The sequence below is a fragment of the Schistocerca nitens genome, chromosome 6 (genome assembly GCF_023898315.1).
Source record: "Schistocerca nitens isolate TAMUIC-IGC-003100 chromosome 6, iqSchNite1.1, whole genome shotgun sequence".
Taxonomy (NCBI): domain Eukaryota; kingdom Metazoa; phylum Arthropoda; class Insecta; order Orthoptera; family Acrididae; genus Schistocerca; species Schistocerca nitens.
In genome coordinates, this window is record NC_064619.1 from 301973115 (window position 1) to 301998020 (window position 24906).

Below are 24906 nucleotides of genomic sequence, written 5' to 3' on the forward strand. Positions count from 1 at the left end.
TAGGATCTGTTCAAATCACCAAACAATCACACTTATCTCACATGATAGCACTGTCATGCTCATTATTTTACAAAACAGGCTTTGCCAGTATATAGACTGAGAAATAACTGAAGGAGAAGCTGGATTTTGTGAAGGAAGAGGGACCCAAGATTAAATTGCCAATACTCAATATATTATGGAGAAGGCAAGAGAATTCTAGAAAGATGTGCATTTCTGCTTCACCAATGATGCTGAAGTATTTGACTATGTCAAGCACAATAAATTATGGAAAGTACTCAAAAACATGAGCGTACCAGACCAACTCATTCACTTCATACGGAATTTATTTTCTGACCAAGAACCCACAGTGAGAACCATGCATGGTGCAGCTAAATGGGTCAAGATTCAGAAAGGAGTACACCATGGCTACATCTTATCAACTTATTTATTTAATATGTGTGCAGAGCACATTATGAGTGATGCCACAATAAATGAAGAAGAAACCGAATTAAAGTAACTGGAATAAATATAAATAACCTTTTATGCAGGAGATACCATACTGATGGCAGAAAGTGCGGAAGAGTTAAAGAACCTCTTACTGATGCTGAAGAGAGAGAGTGCAAAGGCTGGTCTAATGCTGATCTCTAAGAAAATTAAAATTATGCCAAATACACCTATCACTTCATGGCATATAGGAGGACAAACAATGAAGGTAGTTTTTAAGTTCAGTTATCTGCTAGTGGGTGATAGCAGGTATGAAATCAAGAGAGACTTGTTACTCTGCAGAAAGGCAATGCCCAACCTTGACAATGTTAATAAAAAGTAGAGACAACTTGAACCACAAATATCTGTATAGTAAGGGCTACAGGCCTTCCAGTTGTGATCTACGGATATGAGACCTGGACCATAAGAAAGGTCAGACAGTGTAGAATAGACAACTTTGAATTGTGGTGCTGGAGTAAAGTCCTTAATGTTCCACAGACTGCAAAGAGAATGAGGTGGTCAGTATTACAGCAAATAAAACCAGACTGCTCCTTGAAAGGTCTGACACTGAAACAAAAACTGATCTACTATTTGCATATTATGAGAAAACATGATTTGTTAGAAAGACATTAATGCAGGGGAAGATCAAGGAGAAGAGGGTGGCAAAGGATAATATGAACTGATGGCATTGCAGAAAAAATGGATTCCAACCTGGAAAGTCTGCAAGAGAAAATCCAGGACAGAAGAATGCAGGACAGATTAATTTTTTCCAGGTACTTTGATTCCAAAGAGTCTTAAATAAAGTATTGGCTGTAACTATGAAATGAATTAAAGAATTGTTAGTGAATAACATGTGCAATATGGAAAATATCCAACCTATTTTTCCTGCCAGAGCCAACTCAAAATATGGGGAAAAGATTGTTTCCATGTTCAAAACTAAGCAGATTTTGTACATTGCTGTGGTGCAATTAATGGCAAACACATACAAGTAGCAAAATCAGCTAAGTTTGGGTCTTCCTGTTAGAAATACCGAAAATTTTACTTACAGCAGAGGTAGATGAGAATTATATGTTTATTACACTTGATGTAGGCTCTATGGGTCAAGTTTTGTGATTAAACTATATTTGAAAAAGTTTGTTAGAGGCAAAAATTAGAAATGGAACAGCTGAATGATCTGTACCAGATCAAATATCCAATCAAAGGGAAGTTTCTATATTTATCATATGGCTCCACCAAAAAAAATAATATTACAATTATCTCAAACTACAAATTAATATCCAAGCCACAAATATTAGTCTATTGATCCCTCCATCATCACCAGGAACTCTGTTGCATCATCAGGGTAAGCTCTCAGAGAACATTCTAGAATTACTTGGTGAACAGTCTGAGTTTCAGCACCAGTCACAACTTGGAGATTATTTTCTTCCACTTGTGCAAAGAATTGTCACACCTTCCAGTATTGGTTCATGTTGGTTAAGAACCAAGCAGATCTCGTGTGCCAATTCAAAGCCAGGTGGTCCAGTCGATATGCATGGTGTTGTTCCTTCTTAGCATTAATCTGTCACGTGTCTCTCCAGCAATTATCAATATTAATGCCTTTTCCAACTAACATTCTTGCAGTTTCCAGTGGTGAGTGAGGAGAGCGAAGTCTATCTTTGCTGATGCTTGGAATGTCTGGTGGACGGTGGGGGGGTTGGGTGTTTTCCGTAATGTTCTGTACTCCAAAACAAGTGCACTTTCCTGCTGCTGAGCTGGAGGTACAGGTGGCCAGAAAGTAGGTGAGAGCTTGATGGTACCAGATGCAAGGCACATGGTCTGGTTGAGTAGTGCATCAACAGGTTTTGTGTGGAACTATTCATCCAGGCTGGTTAGCAATATTCTGCAACAGGATAACCCGGTCCCAGGACTGAAGCATGGAGTGTTGATACAGCTGATACCGTTAATATGCTACAGAGTTTCCAGGGATGTTATTTCAAGTTTTGATTTTGGCAGCTGTTCTTAACTGATGATGTTTTAACTGAGTCTTCTATCTAGCATCTCCCTTAGGTATTGTGTGTTACTATTACGTCTGAGTAATCTGCCTTCAGGGTGAACTGTAAGTTCTTTGTTGGCCATCATCTTGTTTAGGTGAAACAGAGACTTCTGTCTTAGTGGCAACCGATGTTAACCACCATTTCTATATCTACAGCTACATCCATACTCCACAAGCTACCTGACGGTGTGTGGCAGAGGGTACCTTGAGTACCTCTATCGGTTCTCCCTTCTATTCCAGTCTCGTATTTTTTGTGAAAAGAAAGATTGTCAGTATGCCTCTGTGTGGGCTCTAATCTCTCTGATTTTATCCTCATGGTCTCTTCGCGAGATATACACAGGAGGGAGCAATACATTGCTTGACTCCTCGGTGAAGGTATGTTCTTGAAACCGCAACAAAAGCCTGTACCGAGCTACTGAGCATCTCTCTTGCAGAGTCTTCCACTGGAGTTTATCTATCATCTCCGTAATGCTTTCGCGATTACTAAATGATCCTGTAACGAAGCACGATGCTCTCCGTTGGATCTTCTCTATCTCTTCTATCAACCCTACATCTACATCTACATGACTACTCTGCAATTCACATTTAAGTGCTTGGCAGAGGGTTCGTCGAACCACCATCATACTATCTCTCTACCATTCCACTCCCAAACAGCGCGCGGGAAAAACGAACACCTAAACCTTTCTGTTCAAGCTCTGATTTCTCTTCTTTTATTTTGATGATCATTCCTACCTATGTAGGCTGGGCTCAACAAAATATTTTCGCATTCGGAAGAGAAAGTTGGTGACTGAAATTTCGTAAATAGATCTCGCCGCGACAAAAACCGTATTTGCTGTAATTACTTCCATCCCAATTCGCGTATCATATCTGCCACACTCTCTCCCCTACTATGTGATAATACAAAATGAGCTGCCCTTTTTTGCACCCTTTCGATGTCCTCCGTCAACCCCAGCTGGTAAGGATCCCACACCGCGCAGCAATATTCTAACAGAGGACGAACGAGTGTAGTGTAAGCTGTCTCTTTAGTGGACTTGTTGCATCTTCTAAGTATCCTGCCAATGAAACGCAACCTTTGGCTCGCCTTCACCACAATATTATCTATGTGGTCTTTCCAACTGAAGTTGTTCGTAATTTTAACACCCAGGTACTTAGTTGAATTGACAGCCTTGAGAATTGTACTATTTATCGAGTAATCGAATTCCAACGGATTTCTTTTAGAACTCATGTGGATCACCTCACACTTTTCGTTATTTAGTGTCAACTGCCACCTGCCACACCATACAGCAATCTTTTCTATATCACTTTGCAACTGATACTGGTCTTCGGATGACCTTACTAGACGGTAAATTACAGCATCATCTGCGAACAACCTAAGAGAACTGCTCAGATGGTCACCCAGGTCATTTATATAGAACAGGAACAGCAGAGGTCCCAGGACGCTTCCCTGGGGAACACCTGATATCACTTCAGTTTTACTCGATGATTTGCCGTCTATTACTATGAACTGCGACCTTCCTGAAAGGAAATCACGAATCCAGTCGCACAACTGAGACGATACCCCATAGGCCCGCAGCTTGATTAGAAGTCGCTTGTGAGGAACTGTGTCAAAAGCTTTCCGGAAATCTAGAAATACGGAATCAACTTGAGATCCCCTGTCGATAGCGGCCATTATTTCGTGCGAATAAAGAGCTAGCTGCGTTGCACAAGAACGATGTTTTCTGAAACCATGCTGATTATGTATCAATAGATCGTTCCCTTCGAGGTGATTCATAATGTTTGAATACAGTATATGCTCCAAAACCCTACTGCAAACCGACGTCAATGATATAGGTCTGTAGTTCGATGGATTACTCCTACTACCCTTCTTAAACACTGGTGCGACCTGCGCAATTTTCCAATCTGTAGGTACAGATCTATCGGTGAGCGAGCGGTTGTATATGATTGCTAAGTAGGGAGCTATTGTATCAGCGTAATCTGAAAGGAACCTAATCGGTATACAATCTGGACCTGAAGACTTGCCCGTACCAAGCGATTTGAGTTGCTTCGCAACCCCTAAGGTATCTACTTCTAAGAAACTCATGCTAGCAGCTGTTCGTGGTTCAAATTCTGGAAAATTCCATTCATCTTCCCTGGTGAAGGAATTTCGGAAAACTGCGTTCAATAACTCCGCTTTAGCGGCACAGTCGTCGGTAACAGTACCATCGGCACTGCGCAGCGAAGGTATTGACTGCGTCTTGCCGCTTGTGTACTTTACATATGACCAGAATTTCTTCGGATTTTCTACCAAATTTCGAGACAATGTTTCGTTGTGGAACCTATTAAAGGCATCTCGCATTGAAGTCCGTGCCAAATTTCGTGCATCTGTAAATTTTAGCCCATCTTCGGGATTTCGCATTCTTCTGAACTTTTCCGTTGCCTCTGCAACAGAGTTCGGACCTGTTTTGTGTACCACGGGGGATCAGTTCCATCTCTTACCAATTTATGAGGTATGAATCTCTCAATTGCTGTTGCTACTATAGCTTTGAATTTGAGCCACATCTCGTCTACATTTGCATAGTCAGTTCGGAAGGAATCGAAATTGCCTCTTAGGAAGGCTTCTAGTGACACTTTATCCGCTTTTTTAAATAAAATTATTTTGCGTTTGTTTCTGGTGGATTTGGGAGAAACGGTATTGAGCCTAGCTACAATGACCTTGTGATCACTAATCCCTGTATCAGTCATGATGCTCTCTATCAGCTCTGGATTGTTTGTGGCTAAGAGGTCAAGTGTGTTTTCACAACCATTTACAATTTGCGTGGGTTCATGGACTAACTGCTCGAAATAATTTTCGGAGAAAGCATTTAAGACAATCTCGGAAGATGTTTTCTGCCTACCACCAGTTTTGAACAAGTATTTTTGCCAACATATCGAGGGAAGGTTGAAGTCACCACCAACTATAATCGTATGAGTGGTGTATTTATTTGTTACGAGACTCAAATTTTCTCTGAACTGTTCAGCAACTATATCATCGGAGTCTGGGGGTCGGTAGAAGGAGCCAATTATTAACTTAGTTCGGCTGTTGAGTATAACCTCCACCCATACCAATTCGCACGGAGTATCTACTTCGACTTCACTACAAGATAAACCACTACTGACAGACAAAAACACTCCACCACCAATTCTGCGTAATCTATCTTTCCTGAACACCGTCTGAGACTTCGTAAAAATTTCTGCAGAACTTATTTCAGGCTTTAGCCAGCTTTCTGTACCTATAACGATTTCAGCTTCTGTGCTTTCTATTAGCACTTGAAGCTCAGGGACTTTCCCAGCACAACTACAACAATTTACAACTACAATTCCGACTGTTCCTTGATCCAAGCACGTCCTGTATTTGCCATGCACCCTTTGAGATTGCAGCCCACCCCGTACTTTCCCGAGGCCTTCTAACCTAAAAAACCGCCCAGTCCACACCACACAGCCTCCGCTACCCATGTAGCCGCCAGCTGAGTGTAGTGAACTCCTGACCTATTCAGCGGAACCCGAAACCCCACCACCCTATGGTGCAAATCAAGGAATCTGCAGCCAACACGGTCGCAAAACCGTCTGAGCCTCTGATTCAGACCCTCCACCCGGCTCTGCACCAAAAATCTGCAGTCGGTTCTGTCAACGATGCTGCAGATGGTGAGCTCTGCCTTCATCTCGTAAGTAAGACCGGCAGCCTTCACCAAATCAGATAGCCGCTGGAATCCAGAGAGAATTTCCTCAGATCCAAAGCAACACACGTCATTAGTGCCGACATGTGCCACCACCTGCAGCTGGCTGCACCCTGTGCTCCTCATGGCATCCGGAAGGACCCTTTCCACATCAGGAATGACTCCACCCGCGATGCACACGGAGTGCACACTGGATTTCTTCCCCTCCTTAGCCGCCATATCCCTAAGGGGCCCCATTACGCGCCTAACATTGGAGCTCCCAACTACCAGTAAGCTCACCCTCTGTGATTGCCCGGACCTTGAAGACTGAGAATCATCCTCTGAAACAGGGCAGGCAGCTGCATCTGGCTCAGCCAGAGACAGTGCCTGAAACCTGTTTGTCAGACGCACCGGGGAGGCTTTCTGATCAGCCTTTGGGGACGTCTTTCGCTGCCTGCCACACCTTGGAACGACCTCCCAATCAACCACAGGCGAGGGCTCAGCCCCACTGCAGGCAGCAACCGGGGCAACCACAGCGGCAGACCGATCTGGGGACAGACAGGGTGAGGTTGATATCCCCGTGATACCCAAGTCCGGCTCCCCACAGTGGTGCCCATTTGCAACAGCCTCAAGCTGCGTGACCGAAGTCAGCGCTGCTTGCAGCTGTGAGTGAAGGGATGCCAACTCAGCCCTCATCCGAACACAGCAATCACAGTCCCTGTCCATTCTAATCGATGTTGAACAACAGTTACTGAAACACGAGTCAGTGCCTAGATAACGCAAGGGAAACACGCAAAGAATGTATTAACTAACCTGTACAAATGCCTAACAACTGCGCCTCAATCTGCCTGAATTTACCATTACAGTAACTAAAACTCGAAATTACACCTCCTATACGAAACTCACACGCAATTTAAGTAATAATGTACGAAGTAAACACTAAAGCGCGATGCTACAATTCTGAAATACTATAATACGCCCGAAATTTATGAATTAAACAATGCAAGTACCCAAAAACACGCAAAGAAATTAAGAATTAAACTATGTAACAAATAAGTAAGCTAGGGATATACGACTTGCTGCTGCAGCTGCTTATCCACCGGCGGCAGGGAGCACTATCTGGTACAGATCCCACACCGGTGAGCAGTATTCAAGCAGTGGGCAAACAAGTGTACTGTAACCTACTTCCTTTGTTTTCGGACTGCATTTCCTTAGGATTCTTCCAATGAATCTCAGTCTGGCGTCTGCTTTACCAACAATCAACTTTATATGATCATTCCATTTTAAATCACTCCTAATGCCTACTCCCAGATAATTTATGGAATTAACTGCTTCCAGTTGCTGACCTGCTATATTATAGCTAAATGATAAAGGATCTTTCTTTCTATGTATTCGCAGCACATTACACTTGTCTACATTGAGATTCAGTTGCCATTCCCTGCACCATGCGTCAATTCGTTGCAGATCCTCCTGCATTTCAGTACTATTTTCCATTGTTACAACCTCTCGATATACTACAGTATCATCCGCAAAAAGGCTCAGTGAACTTCCAATGTTATCCACAAGGTCATTTATATATACTGCGGAAATATTCACTGGTCATTGATGGATTATTTTTCAATATGGACTCAGTAACTTCAAGATCTCTATGCTTCACAGTCAGTTCCCAGTCATCAGCATACACAAACCTCTTATGATGTGGTTCCAGAAATATCTGACGTCTACAAACTGAACACAGTAAGTGTCAGGACACATTCTAGTGGTAGCCCACTTCTTAGCTTTGTCTTTGACCTCAGCTCTTTGCCCATTAGTAACTGGACACATTAATTATTGGGCATATCGTTTATTAGATTACCAGTTTTTACACTTGGGATTACTTTTCGAGGTTTCAATATGACACCCTAACTCCAAACAATATCATATGCAGCTGTCACACCAATGGATGCAATGGATTATTTCTATCAATTCTGAGAGTCAGATTCTATGAAGGTTGTTAATAACAGGACTATCTGCACACCTGTGGTTAGGAGTGAGTACTTGCCTGTTCAACCAGTACACTTTCGAAGCTCTTGGGACAGAATACTGAGTAAAGCTATGGGTTGATTATTTTCTGGCTTTTCATTTGCTATACCTTGTTTCAGCAAGGCTGCATCTTTTACTTGTTTCATTTCATGCAGTAAGTTGCTCATTTGCAGAATGTTTGTAAAGAACTGACACACTTTTCCACATACTTGCTCCAGTGCAGAAGGAATTCTGTGTAAATTCCATCAAAGCCTGAGACTTTCCCTGGCTTCATTTCTTTTATGACAGTTACTATTAAAATGCTGAATGGCAGAGAGTATTCAGTTTCAGCTTTCTGATCTGTTTTGAGTGCCTTTAATTTCTTTTTAGGAGTCCTGGGAGTGGACACAATCTTAGCTGCAAAGGGGTCAGGGGTAGCAGCGTTACATGTGCAATCCTGTGGGGTGCTATGATCTAGTTTTCTGAGCAAATACCAAGCTTTCCTGCTTGATGCGTGGAAGTCCAACAATTAAATGACCTGAGTCCATTTTATGTGTCTAGCTGTGTCAGTGACAGCCATCAACTCATCTGGTATTTCACGATTGTTGCTTTCACAAAATTCTTTGTATAGATTTTTCACACTCTTCTGTCCAGCCATGAAACATCTTGGAATACACTTCTTTACTGCCATAATTACAGCTTCAATGAACCACTTGTAGTTTGAACTTGCTGGTGGTATCCATCCTACACATTTATTAATATTTTCAGAGACATTGTTCCAATCAGCCTTTTGAAAATTCCATCTGGGCCTAGGAAATACTCTTATGAAAGTGATTGTAATCCCAAATTCAGGAAAAACTGAGTGGTTTTGGCTGTGTGGGAAGTCTCCACGGACTTTTCTTGATATTGGCAGTGGTCGACTTTTACTATCATATGAGACAAAGGCGATCAGGAATGTGATACATGTTCCAATCACCAGGTCTGAAAGTGTCCTGAACCTTATCATAAAAGATAAGATGAATATCATGCTCTTCAGTTCCATTTTCATCGCAGTATAGCAGAATGATGCATTTCCATTCCTTGAGAATACAATGTGATTTCTCTATAGCACTTTCTATGATTTGTATGCCAACAGTGTTGAATTACAGATTGTGAAGAGTAATCAATTGTTGATAATTTGACAAATGGTTAGATAAGAAAGCTACTCACAAACTGGCGGCAGTGCAACACACTCACAAAAGAACTTGTACAAGCTTTTGGAGCCAGTGGCTCCTTCTTCTGGCACAAAAGTTGAAGGTGAAGGAAGAGGGATGAAGGAAAAGAACTGGAGAGATTTAGGAACAGGGATACAGTTCAGAAAAGTCACCCAGAACCCTGGTTCAGGAGAGATTTATCAGATGGTATGAGAAGGAAAGACTTTCCTTCTGAATCCATCTGGTAAGTATCGCCTGAAATTTTATGGAACAATCTGTATGCTGGGAAAGTTTTAATCTCACAACATGAGTGTGTGCTAACTTGCTGTAACTACTTATTCATGATCACTTCAACATAACAAAGGCATGACAGTAGTTGTAGGAAAGAACAGCAGCAGCTTAGGCAGACAAAACTGCATTGGGGGAACGCCCAACCCAATCCCTTCCACACAAACTTCAAAACGCTCATCAATTATTGGCTGCTGTTATATGGCCACAGTACCACTATAAGCATTAACAGCATGTTATTATTTGACAAATTTTGATCAATTTAAGACCTTATATGTTGCTCTAAATTTGAGATCAATTTAATTTTTGCACCATGTATAACATGTAAAAGGTACTTGCTGACAATCATTTTGCAGTTGATCAGTATAGTACTGACTTACATACAGATCTAGATGTACAAGGCTTGGGATCAAATGACTTCAACTCTCAATTTCAGTTAGTTTGGTCATATCTGTGATGTAGAATTACCTGTTCAGCCTTTCCAACAAAGCTGTTCAGAATTACTTCTTGTATGGAAATGACTGCTATAATTGACAATCAATGTGACTGTGAGTTCTTGATGGAACAGGTAACTCTTACAAGCAAACACAATGCCATCTAGATTTCACAACCTTTCATGTCACACAACATAACACGTAGATTAAAACCCAAGAAACTGCAAAAAAAGGTATGAATTTAATGAGATGGGACCCAGATAAAATGCAAGAACCAGAGGATGCAGAGAGATAAAAAGGGAGCATTACGGAACAACTGACAAAACGGGGGAAAGAAATACAGTAGAAGAGAATGGTTAGCTCTGAGAGATGAAATAGTGAAGGCAGCAGAAGATCAAGAAGATAAAAAGACAAGGGATAGTAGAAATCCTTGGGTAACAGAAGAGATATTGAATTTAATTGATAAAAGGAGAAAATGTAAAAATGCACTCAATGAAGCAGGCAAAAAGGAATAAAAATGTCTCAAAAATGAGATCGACAGGAAGTGCAAAATGACTAAGCAGGGAAGGCTTGGTGGACATACGTAAGGATGTAGAAACATGTATCACTAGGGGTAAGATAGATACTGCCTAAAGGAAAACTAGAGAGACCTTTGGAGAAAAGAGAACCACCTGTATGAATATGAGCTAAGATGAAAAGCCAGTTCTACGCAAAGAAGGGAAAGCAGGAAGGTGGAAGGAGTATATTGAGGGTCTGTACAAGGGCGATGTGCTCGTGGGCAGTATTATGAAAATGGAAGAGGACATAGATGAAGATGGGAGATATGGGAGATATGATACAGCATGAAGAATTTGACAGAGCACTGAAAGACCTGAGTTGAAACAAGGCCCCAGGAGTAGACAACATTCCATTAGAACTACTGATAGCCTTGGGACAGCCAGCCATGACAGAACTGTACTATGTGGTGGTCAGGATGTATAAGACAGGCGAAATACCCTCAGACTTCAACAAAAACCGGTGTTGAGAGGTGTGAAAATTACTATCAGTTTAATAAGTCATGGCTGCAAAATATTAACACTAATTCTTTACAGACGAGTGGAAAAACTGGTAAAAGATCAGTTTGGATTCTGTGGAAATGTTGGAACACGTGAGGCAATACTGATCGTAGTATTTGTAGACTTAGAGAAAGCTTTCGACAATGTGGACTGGAATACTTTCAAATTCTGAAGGTGGCGAGGACAAAACAAAGGGAGCAAAAGGCTATTTACAATTTGTACAGAAGCCAGATGGCAGTTACAAGAGTCGAGGGGAACGAAAGGAAGTAGTGATTGAGAAGGGAGTGAGACAGGGTTGTAGGCTATCGGCGATGTTATTCAATCTGTACATTGAGCATGCAGTAAAGGAAAGAAAAGAAAAATTTGGAGTAGGAATCAAAATCCATGGAGAAGAAATAAAAACCTAGAGGTTTGCCGATGACAATGTAATTCTGTCAGAGACAGCAAAGGACTTGGAAGAGCTGTTGAATGGAATGGACAAGGTCTTGAAAGGAGGATATAAGTTGAATACCAACAAAAGCAAAATGAGGATAAAAGCAAAATGAGGATAATGGAACGTAGTTTAATTAAATCAAGCAATGCTGAGGGAATTAGATTAGGAAATGGGACACTTAAAGTAGTAGATGAGTTTTGCGCTACTTGGGGAGCAAAATAACTGACGATCGTTGAAGTAGAGAGGATATAAAATGTAGACTGGCTATGGCAAGGAAATCTTTTCTGAAGGAGAGAGATTTGTTAACATCAAGTATAGATTTAAGTGTCAGGAAGTCTTTTCTGAAAGTATTTGTATGGAGTGAAACAAGGGCGATAAATAGTTTAGACAAGGAGAGAATAGAAACTTTTGAAGTGTGGTGTTAAAGAAGAAGGCTGAAGATTAGATGGGTGTATCACGTAACTAATGGTGAGGTACTGAATAGAATGTGAGACAAGAGGAATTTGTGGCAAGGCTTGACTAGAAGAAGCAATCGTTTGGTAGGACACATTCTGAGATATCAAGAATCGCCAATTTAGTATTGGAGGGAAGTGTGGAGGGTAAAAAACAGAGGGAGACCAAGAGATGAATACACTAAGCAGATTCGGAAGGGTGTACGTTGCAGTAGTTACTCAGAGATGAAGAAGCTTGCACAGGATAGAGTAGCATGGAGAGTTGCATCAAAACAGTCTTTGGACTGAAGACCATAACAACAACAACAACAGATGTACCACTAGAAAAATACTTTGAATACCAAAGATACTGAAACCTGGTCATGGGAAATGAAAAGTTGTGCAACAGACGTGAAAATGAGTTTTCCTGCAACAAGGTCATTTCATTACAAAAAAAGGAGTTGTACAAGCAGGTTAATTCATACTATGACTATTAAAGCATATTTAATTTTAAAGTTGCTTTATCTGAATGAACAATTGTCTGTCAAAACCACTTCTCTTTTACTGTATGTAACATGTGGCAGTGTAGATCCAGTTAGCTTCCCCCCCCCCCCCCCCCCCTTGTTTTCTTCTTCTTTTGTTTAGGGAAATAACATTGGGTAAGATGACTTCGTTACATTGTGTAGGTTCTTTAAGGATATTTTCACCAGATATCTTGTTCCTTAAATTAGTATGAAATTTTCCAAATTATTTCATAATGTTAAGACATTGATGGCTTAGTTAAACTTTCAGAAAGAAACAAATCTGATATTAATCCAAGAACTAGTATGCTTACCTGGATCAACAGCATTGTTTTCTGCACACTGTGAATGAGAAGTGTCACATTCATGTGCTGGCTGTTCCACGATGGACACAAACCGGATGCCATCAGAATCCTCTACACATTGTTCCATATCTGTCTGTGAAGCCTGATGGACCATCACAACTTCACTTTCACTGGGCACAAGACCTCCTGGCTCATCCTGCAGTGAACATGTGCTTGTGCCCTTATCCTCTCTGAAATTGCTTCCTTCTGTTGCTTGAGAAGTATGCCTCATGGAACTAACACCATTGCTACTTTTAAGATCTGAACAGATTTTTTCACATTTTGGCACATCTGAATTGTCAACTGGAGTTTCAGAACATCTCTCAACCTCATCATATTTTCTGATGTGTGTTTCTTTTTGCGTACTCTTTACAGTTTCAGCAGAAGTGTCTCTTTGTCTAGCTAACACATCCTAAAAAAAAAGTCAAGTAGTATCACAATCATGTACAAGTAGGAACAATATTTATTCCTATTTTATTCAAATGACTATTAAGAATGTACAAAGTACTTACACCTAAATCACTAATGCCTTTGTCATCAGCTTCAGTTCTTAATGTATCTGTCTGAGGTCCACTGCTTGAAATCACCTCTACACCTTCAACAACTGATCCGGCCAATTTTGAGTCATTTTGTTTGACTGGATCATTTTTTGCCTGATGGGCATCTTCGTTATCTGCTGTATGCACTTCAGCAATATCTGTCGACAATGCTGGTACAGTGGTGCTGTTTACATTAGATGATGTTTCTTGAGTGCCCACAGGTGATACCTTCACAGAGACAGTCTCTTCCTGCTTTACAGCTTCCACAGAGGATGAACTTGTTCCTTGCACTGTTCGTTCAAATTTGTTTACTACAGGAATATTACGAGCCTACATGGAAAAAAAAGAAAAACACAAATAGTGACTTGAAGTCAATACTGTGACACACTGGTTCAACAAAGGACTTTCAGACAGTGTAATACACATATAGTAACAAACAAATGGGCACCATGAGCTATTTTAAATGGTAGCTTTGAAAATTTTACCTTTCCTGGAGAGGACTTCCGTACTTCCCATGCATAAGATGTTGGCCGTTGAGGAGGTGGTGTGTTTTCATATTCCCACTTCAGTTTGAACCATTCAATTAAGTTATGGAAATCACGTGTGTAGTTATCAAGGACAAGAATAACCTCCTGAAAATTTTCAGAGCATGCAGATACTGCAATAATCTATACAACATTAAGAGTGATGTAAGATAACAGACAAAAGCATTTTCAGAACCGAAAATTTTCACATGTACTGATGCTTATCAATTTGAAATTCTCTGTTGTTTTCTTCAGGTAGAATACGCCATTTAAAGCAAATAATAAATTACGTGTAACATGAGCGAAAATAAATGACTTCTAGACTGATCAATAGTTATATCTAGCTACAGTATCATGAAGATTATTTGTAATATTACATAACAGGTGTGATGTTTACAACCTTCATTGTATTCTGCCGTCCAGTTGAATAACTACACATAATTTGTAAAATGTAAAATATTACCACAAAAAATTCATATAATTGGGTGGTCCTATATGCTGAAAACATCGAAGAACAAATCTCAAGTAAAAGCAGTGAATAATGCCCCTACTTTGAGTAATGGTGTGGTATTCAGCATTAATGTAGCAAAAAACTTCAGAGAGTCATTTTGCACTATACAGTGAAAGATTCACGCTGGAAACTAAAACACTTTCTTCTGTGAGGAAATAAAAGTACTTTTCACCAAATTCATGAGTAGCATCAGTACTAATATGTTAATTTCCATTATTTTTGAGGTTCATTGAGGTCAGGCCCTTAGCATTTGCTGCTAGATCAAGTTGTTTCCTATGTTTTCGGATGTGTTACAATCTTCACATACACACACCTACGTTGCTCCTCCAAGTTGTTCAATAACAACATTTACACACCTCCCATTAAACATTCTTATCTCTTGGAATCCAGATAAGAACTTCCTCAGTCTATATACCAACCACTTGTTTCATTACTAGTCTTTTCATTACTAGTCAATCCCCTCCCTCATTTTCAATTCAGACACTGTACAAATGACCTACATGTAACAACTTGTCATTTTACACTCAAATCACACATTCATAAATGTCATACAAAGTTGTTCTCTTTGTTGTTGAAGTTTATCTACAATATAGGCAAACATTACCATGACATGAAAGTCATTCAGATGTTTACCACTAATACTTCTTTATTTTCCCAGTTAAGTAACATGAAAACTTCCTCTAGGATTGCTAAAACATCTGTTCCAGTATCAACAACAAGTTTTTCAGAACAGCCAACATCATCGTCAATAGCACACAGAACGCAAGTTACATTCCCATAAATTAAAGAAGGAACTCTTTGCGTACAGTACTGAAAGCTAAGGAACCGGAAACAAATGAGTATTAGTCCAAAGTCACACACCACCTTCTGACAGCTATCGAAACAGCTCCTCCCATCAGCCATCATGATGAAAGTCTTCTTAAAGTAACAGTTAATACCAAAAACAAACAATGGGAAGTCTAGGTTAGAGTATCAGCAATATTATGAAAAGGATAGAGTGCTACTCACAGTAAAGACAAGTTGAGTTGCACACAGGCACAATGAAATAGAATGATACACATTCAGCTTTCGGCAAAGCCTTCTTCAGAAAGGAGGACACACACACACACACACACACACACACACACACACACACACACACAAAAGCAAGCAAGCACGCACGCACGCACGCACACCTTACGCACGCATGACCACTGTCTCTAGCTCCTCTAGTTAGACTGCAACTGTCACGTTGAATGAAAGCATGTTATATTCAGTTGTAAGTTGTGCCACACGTTGGTCCACTTTACTTTTGGTCACAGTTTGGCAGTGGCCATTCATTCTGGTGTACAGCTGGTTGGTAGTCATACCAGTATAGTGTTGTGCAATGATTGCATCACAGCCGGTATATCACACGTCTGCTTTCACAGGTGACCCAGCCTTTGATGAGGTAGGATAAGCCTATGACAGGACTGGAATAGGAAGAGCAGGGCAATTGGATTGGGTAGGACTTGCACCTGATCTCTGTGGAAAGGGAAGGGTGGTGTTACAGTGATGAACTACAGTCCTGTGGAAGTTGGATTGGTAAACCACTTTAGTAGGGTGGGAAGGATCTTAGGTTAGATTTCCCTCGTTTCAGGGTAAAATCATAGATACTCACTGCCCTGAAGGGGGATGTGGTTCAGTTGTTCCATTGCAGTATGGTATTGGGTGATGAAGGGGGCACCTCCTTGTATCTGGTTCTTGAGGATGGTGGGAAGATTCGAGGTGTATGGTGGTTGGTGGATTTAATGAGGACAGATGTGTGAATGAGACCAGAGGAGGAGGTGGTCAACATCCATAAAGTTGGTACGCTGGGTTGAGGATGACCAGGTGAAGTGGATGGGAGAAAAGGTGCTGAGAATGTGTAGGAGTGCAAATAGGATGTCTTGCTCCTAAGCTGGTTGGCACAGGAGGATGGAATTGGGTGTCCATAGCTGTGCTGGAGATTTATTTGTATATCTTCCCTTGAAAGGAGAAGTAGTTATTTGCTAGGCTTAAGTTAGTAAGAGGTATGAGTTATGGAGGTAGTGGGTTTGGAGCCTGAAGGATATTGGGAATGGTAGTGTTCCATAATGCCAATACCATGGGCATGAAGGATGCTGGTGTACAGGGATGTGGCATCAACAATGATGAGTAGGGATCCAGGAGGTAAATGGACTGGGATGGTGGAATGTTGGTGAAGGAAGTGGTTGGTGTCTTTGACATGGGAGGCTAGATCAGGTAACTGGTTGGAAATGTTGGGCAATGAGGGCTGAAATTCTTCAATGGGGGCAGAATAAACAGCTGTGATGCACCCAGGACGGTTGGGTTTGTGGATTTCAGTGAGCATGTAGAAGTGGTTGTGTGGGGTGTCAATGGTGAGAGGAGGGAAGTGGGTTCGGAGAGAGGTGCTAGCTAGGGCCTAGGGCCTTAAGCAGGGATTGGAGGTTTTGTTGGATTTCTGGGATGAGATCACTCTGAAGGAAGATTAGGGTTTAATGTCCCATTGACTTCAAGGTCATTAGAGATGGCGCAAATGCTTGGAAAGTTTCAAAGATAGGGAAGGATATCGGCCATTTTTTCCAAAAGAATCATCCCATCACCTGCCTAGAGTGATTTAGGAAATCACAGAAAACCAAAATCTAGATGACCGAATGTGGATTTGAACAGTCATCCTCTTGAACACAAGTCCAATGTGCTAACCATTGTGCCACCTCACTCGGTGAGGTCACTCTGGTAGAGTTTACAGTTGGAGGAGTCGGACAGTTGGCAGAGGCCCTGCCCAATCCACCACTTCCTATTCCCACCCTGTCACAGGCTTATCCTACCCCATTAGAAGCTGGGCCACCCTGAAGGCAGCATGCCATTTACCAGCTCCACTGCTATTACCTATAAACTCTGCCAGAAAGATACCATCCCCAAAGTCCAACATAACCTCCAATCCCTGCTTACAGCCTTAGGCCTCAGCTAGAGCCTCTCTCCGAACCCACTTCCCTCCTCTCACTTATGACACCCCACAGACCCACTTCTACATGCTGCCCAAAATCGACAAACCCAACAATCCTGGATGCCTCATTGTACATGGTTATTATGCCCTCACTTAAAGAATTTCAGCCCTCACTGACCAACGCCTCCAACCAACAGCCAGAGATCTAGCGTCCCACTTCAAAGATAGCATCCACTTCCTTCACTGATTCTCCACTGTCCCCATCCCTTTATCTGCTGAATCCTTAATCATCACTGTTGATTCTACTTCCCTAAACACAAATATCCATAATGCCCATTGTCTTGCTGCCACTGAACACAACCTCTTCCAACATTCATCAGGTTCCAAATCCACAACCTCATTCCTCTTACACTTTACTAACTTCATCCTAACACACGTCTACTTCTCCTCTGAAGGGAAGGTATACAAACAAATCTGCAGCACAGCCAAGGGTATCTGCATGGCAACCTCCTATGGCAACCAGTTTATGGACCATCTAAAGAAAACCTTCCTAGCCTCCCATAACCTCAAACCTCTAATGTAGTTCAAGTTGATTATAATACCTTCATGATTTGGACTCGGGCCCCAAGACATCCTGTCCTCATTCTTTCACAACTTTTCTACTACCCTCTTCATCTGGTTCTCAACCCAGTGTGGTACACTCCTGGATATTAACCACCTCCTCTCAGATGGCTCCAACCATTCCGCATGAAACCAACCAACCACCAACAGTACCTGCATTTTGACAGCTGCCATCTCTGCCACACTATAAATACCCTCCCATGCAGCCTCGCCATCTGGGTAAAGTGTATCTGCAGCGACAAGAACTCTGTTGCCCAGTATGCTGAAAGTCTCACACAGGCATTCACAGACAAGCATTACCCCCAGACCTAGTCCGAAAACAGATTTCCTGTGCCATATCCCCAAACAACTCCAATCTTCCCACCAGCATCCCAAGAACCAGCTACAAGGATGCACCTCCTTCAGCCAATATCAGCCTGGTTTGGAACAACAGAACCAAATCCTCTGCCATCCCTATGGCCCTGCCCAATCCACCACTTCCTATTCCCGCCCTGTCACAGGCTTATCCTACCCCATTAGAAGCTGGGCCACCCTGAAGGCAGCATGCCATTTACCAGCTCCACTGCTATTACCGCACCTCCTTATATACAGGCATGACTACCAACCAGCTGTCCACGAGGATTAATGCCACCGCCAAATTGGGGAAAAGAGCAGAGTGGGCCGCCCTGTAACACAACATGCAATCAAACGTAACATGTTCAATTTCAATGCTGCTTCACAACTCAGAACATCTGGATATTGCCCTCCACCACAAGCTTTTCTGAAGTTCACAGATGGGAGTTATCCTGACAATTCTTCATTCTCAAAATCATCCCATCCTCAACCTATCCTACAGTAACCTACTGCCCACACCCTCCACCGAACAGTTTCCACCCTCTCTATCCTATCGTCTCCTCCCAATTCACATACCCCCTCCCGCTGTTCTCTGCAAATGCACCCACTGGTCTTCTCCCCTTCTCTACTCCTCTCCTTTTCCACTCGCCCTTCCCTCCCCCATGGCCCCCCACCCCCTGCCCAAATTCCGCCCCTTTGTCTCCTGATGCTGCATCTGGCAGCCTTGTCCAGCTGCTGTTGAGTCCATATACACTGTGTCACACAGCAATCTTCTCTACCCCTATCCATACCCTGCTATTGTTCCCCCTTCCCCAACTCACTCTGGATTACTGCTCATTCAAGGCAACAGTTGCAGTCTGGCCAGAGCAGCTGGAGCTAGCAGTCATGTATGTATAAGGTGTACTTTGTGTGTGTGTGTGTGTGTGTGTGTGTGTGTGTGTGTGTGTGTGTGTGTGTGTGTGTACCTTTGTGCCTGTCTGCAACTCAACATGTCATCTTTATGGTGAGTAGCACTCTACCCTTTTCATAATATTGTCGATTAATACCAATCATGTCTGAAAAATTAAGTGGGATAAGGTCCACAACCCTCTGTCCAGAGCAGAACACTTGGAAGATATTAGGTTCTTGCTGACTGTGAGCTCATGATGTGTGGAACACATGGTACAAAGAATTTGACACTCTGGATTACTTTCTCTAGTCATTGACCTGTTCTGCAAGAATATTTGTGATTCTCATGGCACTTGATTTTGGATTTGTGTTTGGTATCTGATAATGAGACCACACTCTTAAAATCAGTTACACATAAAGTGAACATCTAAATAAATTGTGAGATACAGCTATATGAAGACATTGCTATTGTTAATGGAATAAATCAGACAACTGCTTGCCTATACAGGTGATCTACCACAGTGGTGTGTAGAAATGCAGGTAATGTACAATCTCCTTGCCTGAAATATGTCAATTTTAAATTTATCAGTTTCTTGAAGGAGTTTAACAACCACTATACACATTTAAGGCAGACTTGACATGTTTGTCTCCTCTCAGGTATGAATGCTCAAGGAGTCAAATTGGTATCTGTGGATGACAAAACTGCACATGTGAGATTACCAGGGAAGGTGACTGGAGGAAATACAGAAACTCATTCAATGTACTTGAGCAGATCTTAACTGTACAGGCAAACTGGTGCATGACTGTTGAGGTAGGTCAAAACCTATACACAGGTAAACAATGGGATGACATCACAAAATTAAAAAGTGTGCATCAACAATTTTATCGAAATCTACTCCAGTAAGCTGTTAACTGTGAAGATTATAATGTTTGTAACATGAAACAAGAGCTGTATTCAAAACTGAAGAACCCTGAAAGAAACAGAACATTCTGCCAACAGATTGTGATTCCAAAATAAACAACATTAGAAACAATTATTAGATGCTTTTCTCATAACAGTACTTTGTTTCTCAAAAAGTGTAAAAATGGGTGAAAAGAGCTTCAAATACATTGCACCAATCTACCATACATAATATGCCTATTTTGGAACATCTTATAGTTCTTGCACCAAGCTGATATGTAAAAGCATTTGCTTTTTCTTCCATTGTAATTTGCACCTCATGACAATTTTTTCTTCATTTAAAACAGTCTTAGTATCTTTAAGGTATCATCTGTTAAGGCCATGGCAAACTAATAAACTGACCGGTTAAATGGTTCAAATGGCTCTGAGCACTATGGGACTTCACTTCTGAGGTCATCAGTCTCCTACAACTTAGAACTACTTAAACCTAACTAAACTAAGGACATCACACACATCCATGCCCGAGGCAGGATTCGAACCTGCGACCATAGCGGTCGCGCGGTTCCAGACTGTAGCGCCTAGAACCGCTCAGCCACTCCGGCCGGCAAACTGACTGGTTACCTGAAAGGTTTATCTATATGGTTCTAACTGCCTATCTGTAGCTGGCTTAATGAAAGCTGCAGCATTAACATGCATATTCTTCAGTACAATGACCCACAGAATCAATGGACTGTTTCTCCAAGACTATTCGCACATATGTAATTGAAACATCGTCAAAAGCTTTCTCAAAATCTATGAATACCAGATACAACAGTAATTGCTCTGTTCAATTTAATTCATAACCTACAAATGACAGACTCAGCTGTAATCAGTTCTGAAGTCATCTGGTTTCTTTGAAATGTTAAAATCTATTATTTTCTGTCAAGATGTTGGTAATGATTTCAGTGAAAATCCTGTACATTACAGAAAGGAGGCTGATGTGTGTATTAAAGTTTTGCACGTCTGCCCATTTTTGTGTGAAGAGGGGTAGAATAGCTTCAGTTTTGGGAAACTTTCTTCTTTCACAAATATTCTTTTAACAATTTTGCAAGTGTATTTTCTTCTTCTTCACGGATGGATCACTTAGGACCACGCGTAATCAGCATTTGTTGGCCTTCCTTTTCGCCCAGTATTACTTCATAAACAACGAATGGGCTAGCTTTCGTTGCGTAGACCATGTATGTCGGTTAGTTTTTCTCTCTTCTTCCTCAAAACCCCGTGTGTTTGTGATTTTTCTGATTTCATTTCTATCATGTAGATTTGGAGACCCTAATTCTCTCAGGTCTTTTTCCGTCTGTTTGTACCAGTTCGGTCTTGTAGTTTTGTTCTTTAAAAATGTATGGATTTTGTACGTTAACCTGTTTGAGTCCGTTCTTTCTAAGTGCCCCATGAATTGGATTCTTCTCATGCGCATTGTGTCTGTTATTTTGGAGATATTTTTATATATTTCTGCATTGGGTTTTGGATAATGTACCCCATCTTTAGTTCTTGGTCCTAGGATTTTCCTCATTATCTTACGTTCTTTCACTTCTAATTCCTCTTTTAGTGTTCTGTGTTGAAGGTTTAGTGTCTCAGATGCGTAGAGAGCTTCGGGTCTAATTACTGTTGTATAGCGTCGTATTTTGAAGTTCCACGAGAGACTCTTTTTGTTGTAAATGTTTTTTGTTAACTGAAACGCCATCTCCATTTTCTGGACTCTTGATCTGACAGATTTCTTTTCATTACAATTTTCTGCAATCCATTCACCTAAATATTTAAATTCTTTTACTCGCGAGATGTAGTTATTACCAATTTTGAGATGAGAAGGTGCATCTTTGATGTCAGTCATAAATTTTGTTTTTTCAAATGAAATTTGTAATCCTATTTTAGCTGTCTGTTCTTGTAATAATTCTAGCTGTTTCTGTGCATCGGTAATGTCTTGTGCGATCAGTGCCATGTCATCAGCAAATGCTAAACAGTCTAATTCTATGCCCTTATGTCTTGGTCCCAGTCTGTGTGCTGGTGCACCTGCTTTTCTCCATTCTCTAACAACTTTTTCAAAGAGCACGATTGAAGAGCACTGGGGACAGTACATCCCCTTATCGTACTCCTGTGTCTATTTCAAATTCTGTGCTCAATTCTCCCATAAATTTTACTTTGGATTTGGTCTCCGTGAGTGTTTCTTTTATGATGTTTGTTGTCTTTTGATCTAGTCCAAATTCTGCTAATACTTCAAAAAGGGATTCTCGGTCTATACTGTCATATGCTTTTTTAAAGTCGACAAACATGATGACATAACTTTTGTTTGAAGTACTATGTAAATATTTCATTGAGTTTTTCAAGTTAAGGATTTGTTCTACGCATGATCGACCTTTTCTGAACCCACCTTGGTATTCGCCTAGTTTTGAATCCAGCTGAGGTTCTGCGCGGTTTGGTAGGGCTTTAGACAGAATTTTGTATGTTATTGACAATAAAGAGATTCCACGATAGTTGTTGGGGTCTGTTTTACTTCCTTTTTTGTACAGAGGATGTATGATTGCAGTCTTCCAATCTGTGGGGATTTTTCCAGTTTTCCAGATTTCATGTATAATTTCTTTGAGTTTTGCAATAAGATTTTCTCCTGCATTTTTCCATAATTCTGCGATGATTTGGTCTTCTCCTGATGCTTTGTTATTTTTCAGTGACTGAATTATCTCCTTAATCTCTTGTAAACTTGGTGGCTTTGAGTTTGGGTTTCGTTGTGTACGATGGAACTCAAATTTTTCTGCAGGCTTTTCACAATTCAGTAATTTAGAAAAGTATTTTGCAAGAATTTCACAGTTTTTGGTGTTGGTATGAGCAATTTCCCCATGGTCATTTTTGAACTGGAGTGATGGAGGAGAGTACTTTGTTAATTTTTGTTTGAATACTCTGTAGAAATTTCGGGAATTGTTTTTCTTGAAATCATTCTCTATGTCTTGCAATTTTTTGTCTTTGTGTTGTTTACGGACTGTTCGTATTGCTTTTGTGACTGTTTTCCTAGTATCTTTGAGATCTTCCAGGGTCTTTTGATTTTTGTTGCGCAACAAATTTTGCCACGCCTGTTGTCTGAGATTTATCAGTTGGTCACACTCATCTGTCCACCATGGGTGTTTACGTGTTCTTGTTTGCGGTGCTACAGTCTCAGCTGCATTTAAAAGTCCTGCTTGCAGTTGTAGCCAATTTTGTGGTTTTAGATTTTGCGTTTCTTTTGTAAATTGTTCATTGCCATTTATCTTTTGTACATCATATTTACGGTGTGGAGATTTCTTAGTGAATTTTCTTTTTTCTGGGATGACATCTAGGGAGAATTTTGTTGGGTAATGGTCGGAATCTAGGTCTAGTCCATTAAGGACTTTAAGTTTCATGATTTCTACTGTATTTACGCGGGAGATCATTACATGATCCAACTGATATTCACCTAGTAATGGATTAGGTGAGATCCAAGTTTTCGTTTTCGAGGCTCTTGTCTTGAAAAATGTTGATTTGAAAAATAGGTCATGGTTTTTGCAGATTTCAATGAGTCTGCATGCCATTCCGGTTGGTCTGTGTATGCCCTGACCATTTACTTACCCAATATCGATATTTCTTTTCGTTACCTATTTGTGCATTGAAATCGCCCGTAAGGATTTTGACATGGTTATTTGGGATTTTTTGGAGAATATTATCTAATTGGTTCCAGAATTCTTCTACTTCTTCTATTTTGTTTTTGTTAGTGATGTTAGTTGGTGCATGTCCGTTGATTAGGGTGTATATCTTATTAGCTGATTTTATTGTCATCGTGGAGAGCCGACCCGAGTAAGATTTGAAAGTTGCGACTGAATCAAGTATTGATGTATCTACTATAAATCCAGTTCCAAATTGTGGACAATTTGCCATGACTCGTTTTCCAGGTTTTCCTTTGTATATCTTGTATCCTTCTGAATCAAAAGGATTTTCATCTGTGTATCATGATTCCTGAAATGCAATAATTTTGATTTTACGTTCTCTGGATTTGTCCACGATATTTTTTAGTTTTCCCATTTTTAAGAGAGAATTTACATTAAATGTCATTAGCCAAATTCTAGATTTTGGTTTGATTTTGTTATTACGGGGTTTTGAGGTACTCCGATTTACCTCCATGCACACTTCTGTGGTCTCCCCAGAATCCGAATAGACCACTTGCGGTTTTTCAACCGTGGGATTTGACCCACTGGGGTAATTTGTCTTTGAAGGTGCTGTATCCATGTTGATTTAATTGGACTGGGTTTGTGACTGAAATTGAGATTTCAGTCTGGTTAAGCTCAGAGTTCCACTTCTGAGTTTTATAGATCAGCCGCCACTAACATGTGGAACAGACGCTGTAGGGTTACCGCCACTAACCTGTGGAACCGTCGTGCCCTTTGTCCAAATAACCTTGGACGATAGCTTTTATAGTATCCCAAAAAGCAAGGTTGCCTCCTCCGCCAGTTCAACCGTACCGATGATCTTCATCTCCGCCTTCACTGCCGTTGAGGTTTTCACCGTGTCCCTGGCAAGGGGCCCTCACGAGGTACTATCACCCGGGCCAGGTGAACCAAGGTTTTTTTATGAGGTGTTACTCCTCCCCCTCCTCCTTTTTCAACCGGGCTTGGGACCGGCTATGTATTTTATATTACTATTTCTTCAGATTCAGGCACTTCTACTGAAACACCATCATCTTTGGACACTTTTCCTTTTTTCATACCTCAAAAGACATTATAACATCTCATTTGACTTGGCT

The 24906-nt window shown here is 41.0% G+C and overlaps 1 protein-coding gene across 5 annotated transcripts in view; it reads right to left on the reverse strand.

Moving 5' to 3' along the window:
* Positions 1–24906, reverse strand: part of LOC126262573 (S phase cyclin A-associated protein in the endoplasmic reticulum) — a 620393-nt gene that overhangs the window by 558024 nt on the left and 37463 nt on the right. For all 5 annotated transcript variants that reach the window (XM_049959285.1, XM_049959286.1, XM_049959289.1 and 2 more), the window contains 3 exons: positions 13890–14036; positions 13378–13734; positions 12836–13277 (listed from right to left, as the gene is read on the reverse strand). In XM_049959285.1, the coding sequence (XP_049815242.1) occupies positions 12836–13277; positions 13378–13734; positions 13890–14036 (946 nt within the window). The remainder of the gene's footprint in view (positions 1–12835; positions 13278–13377; positions 13735–13889; positions 14037–24906) is intronic.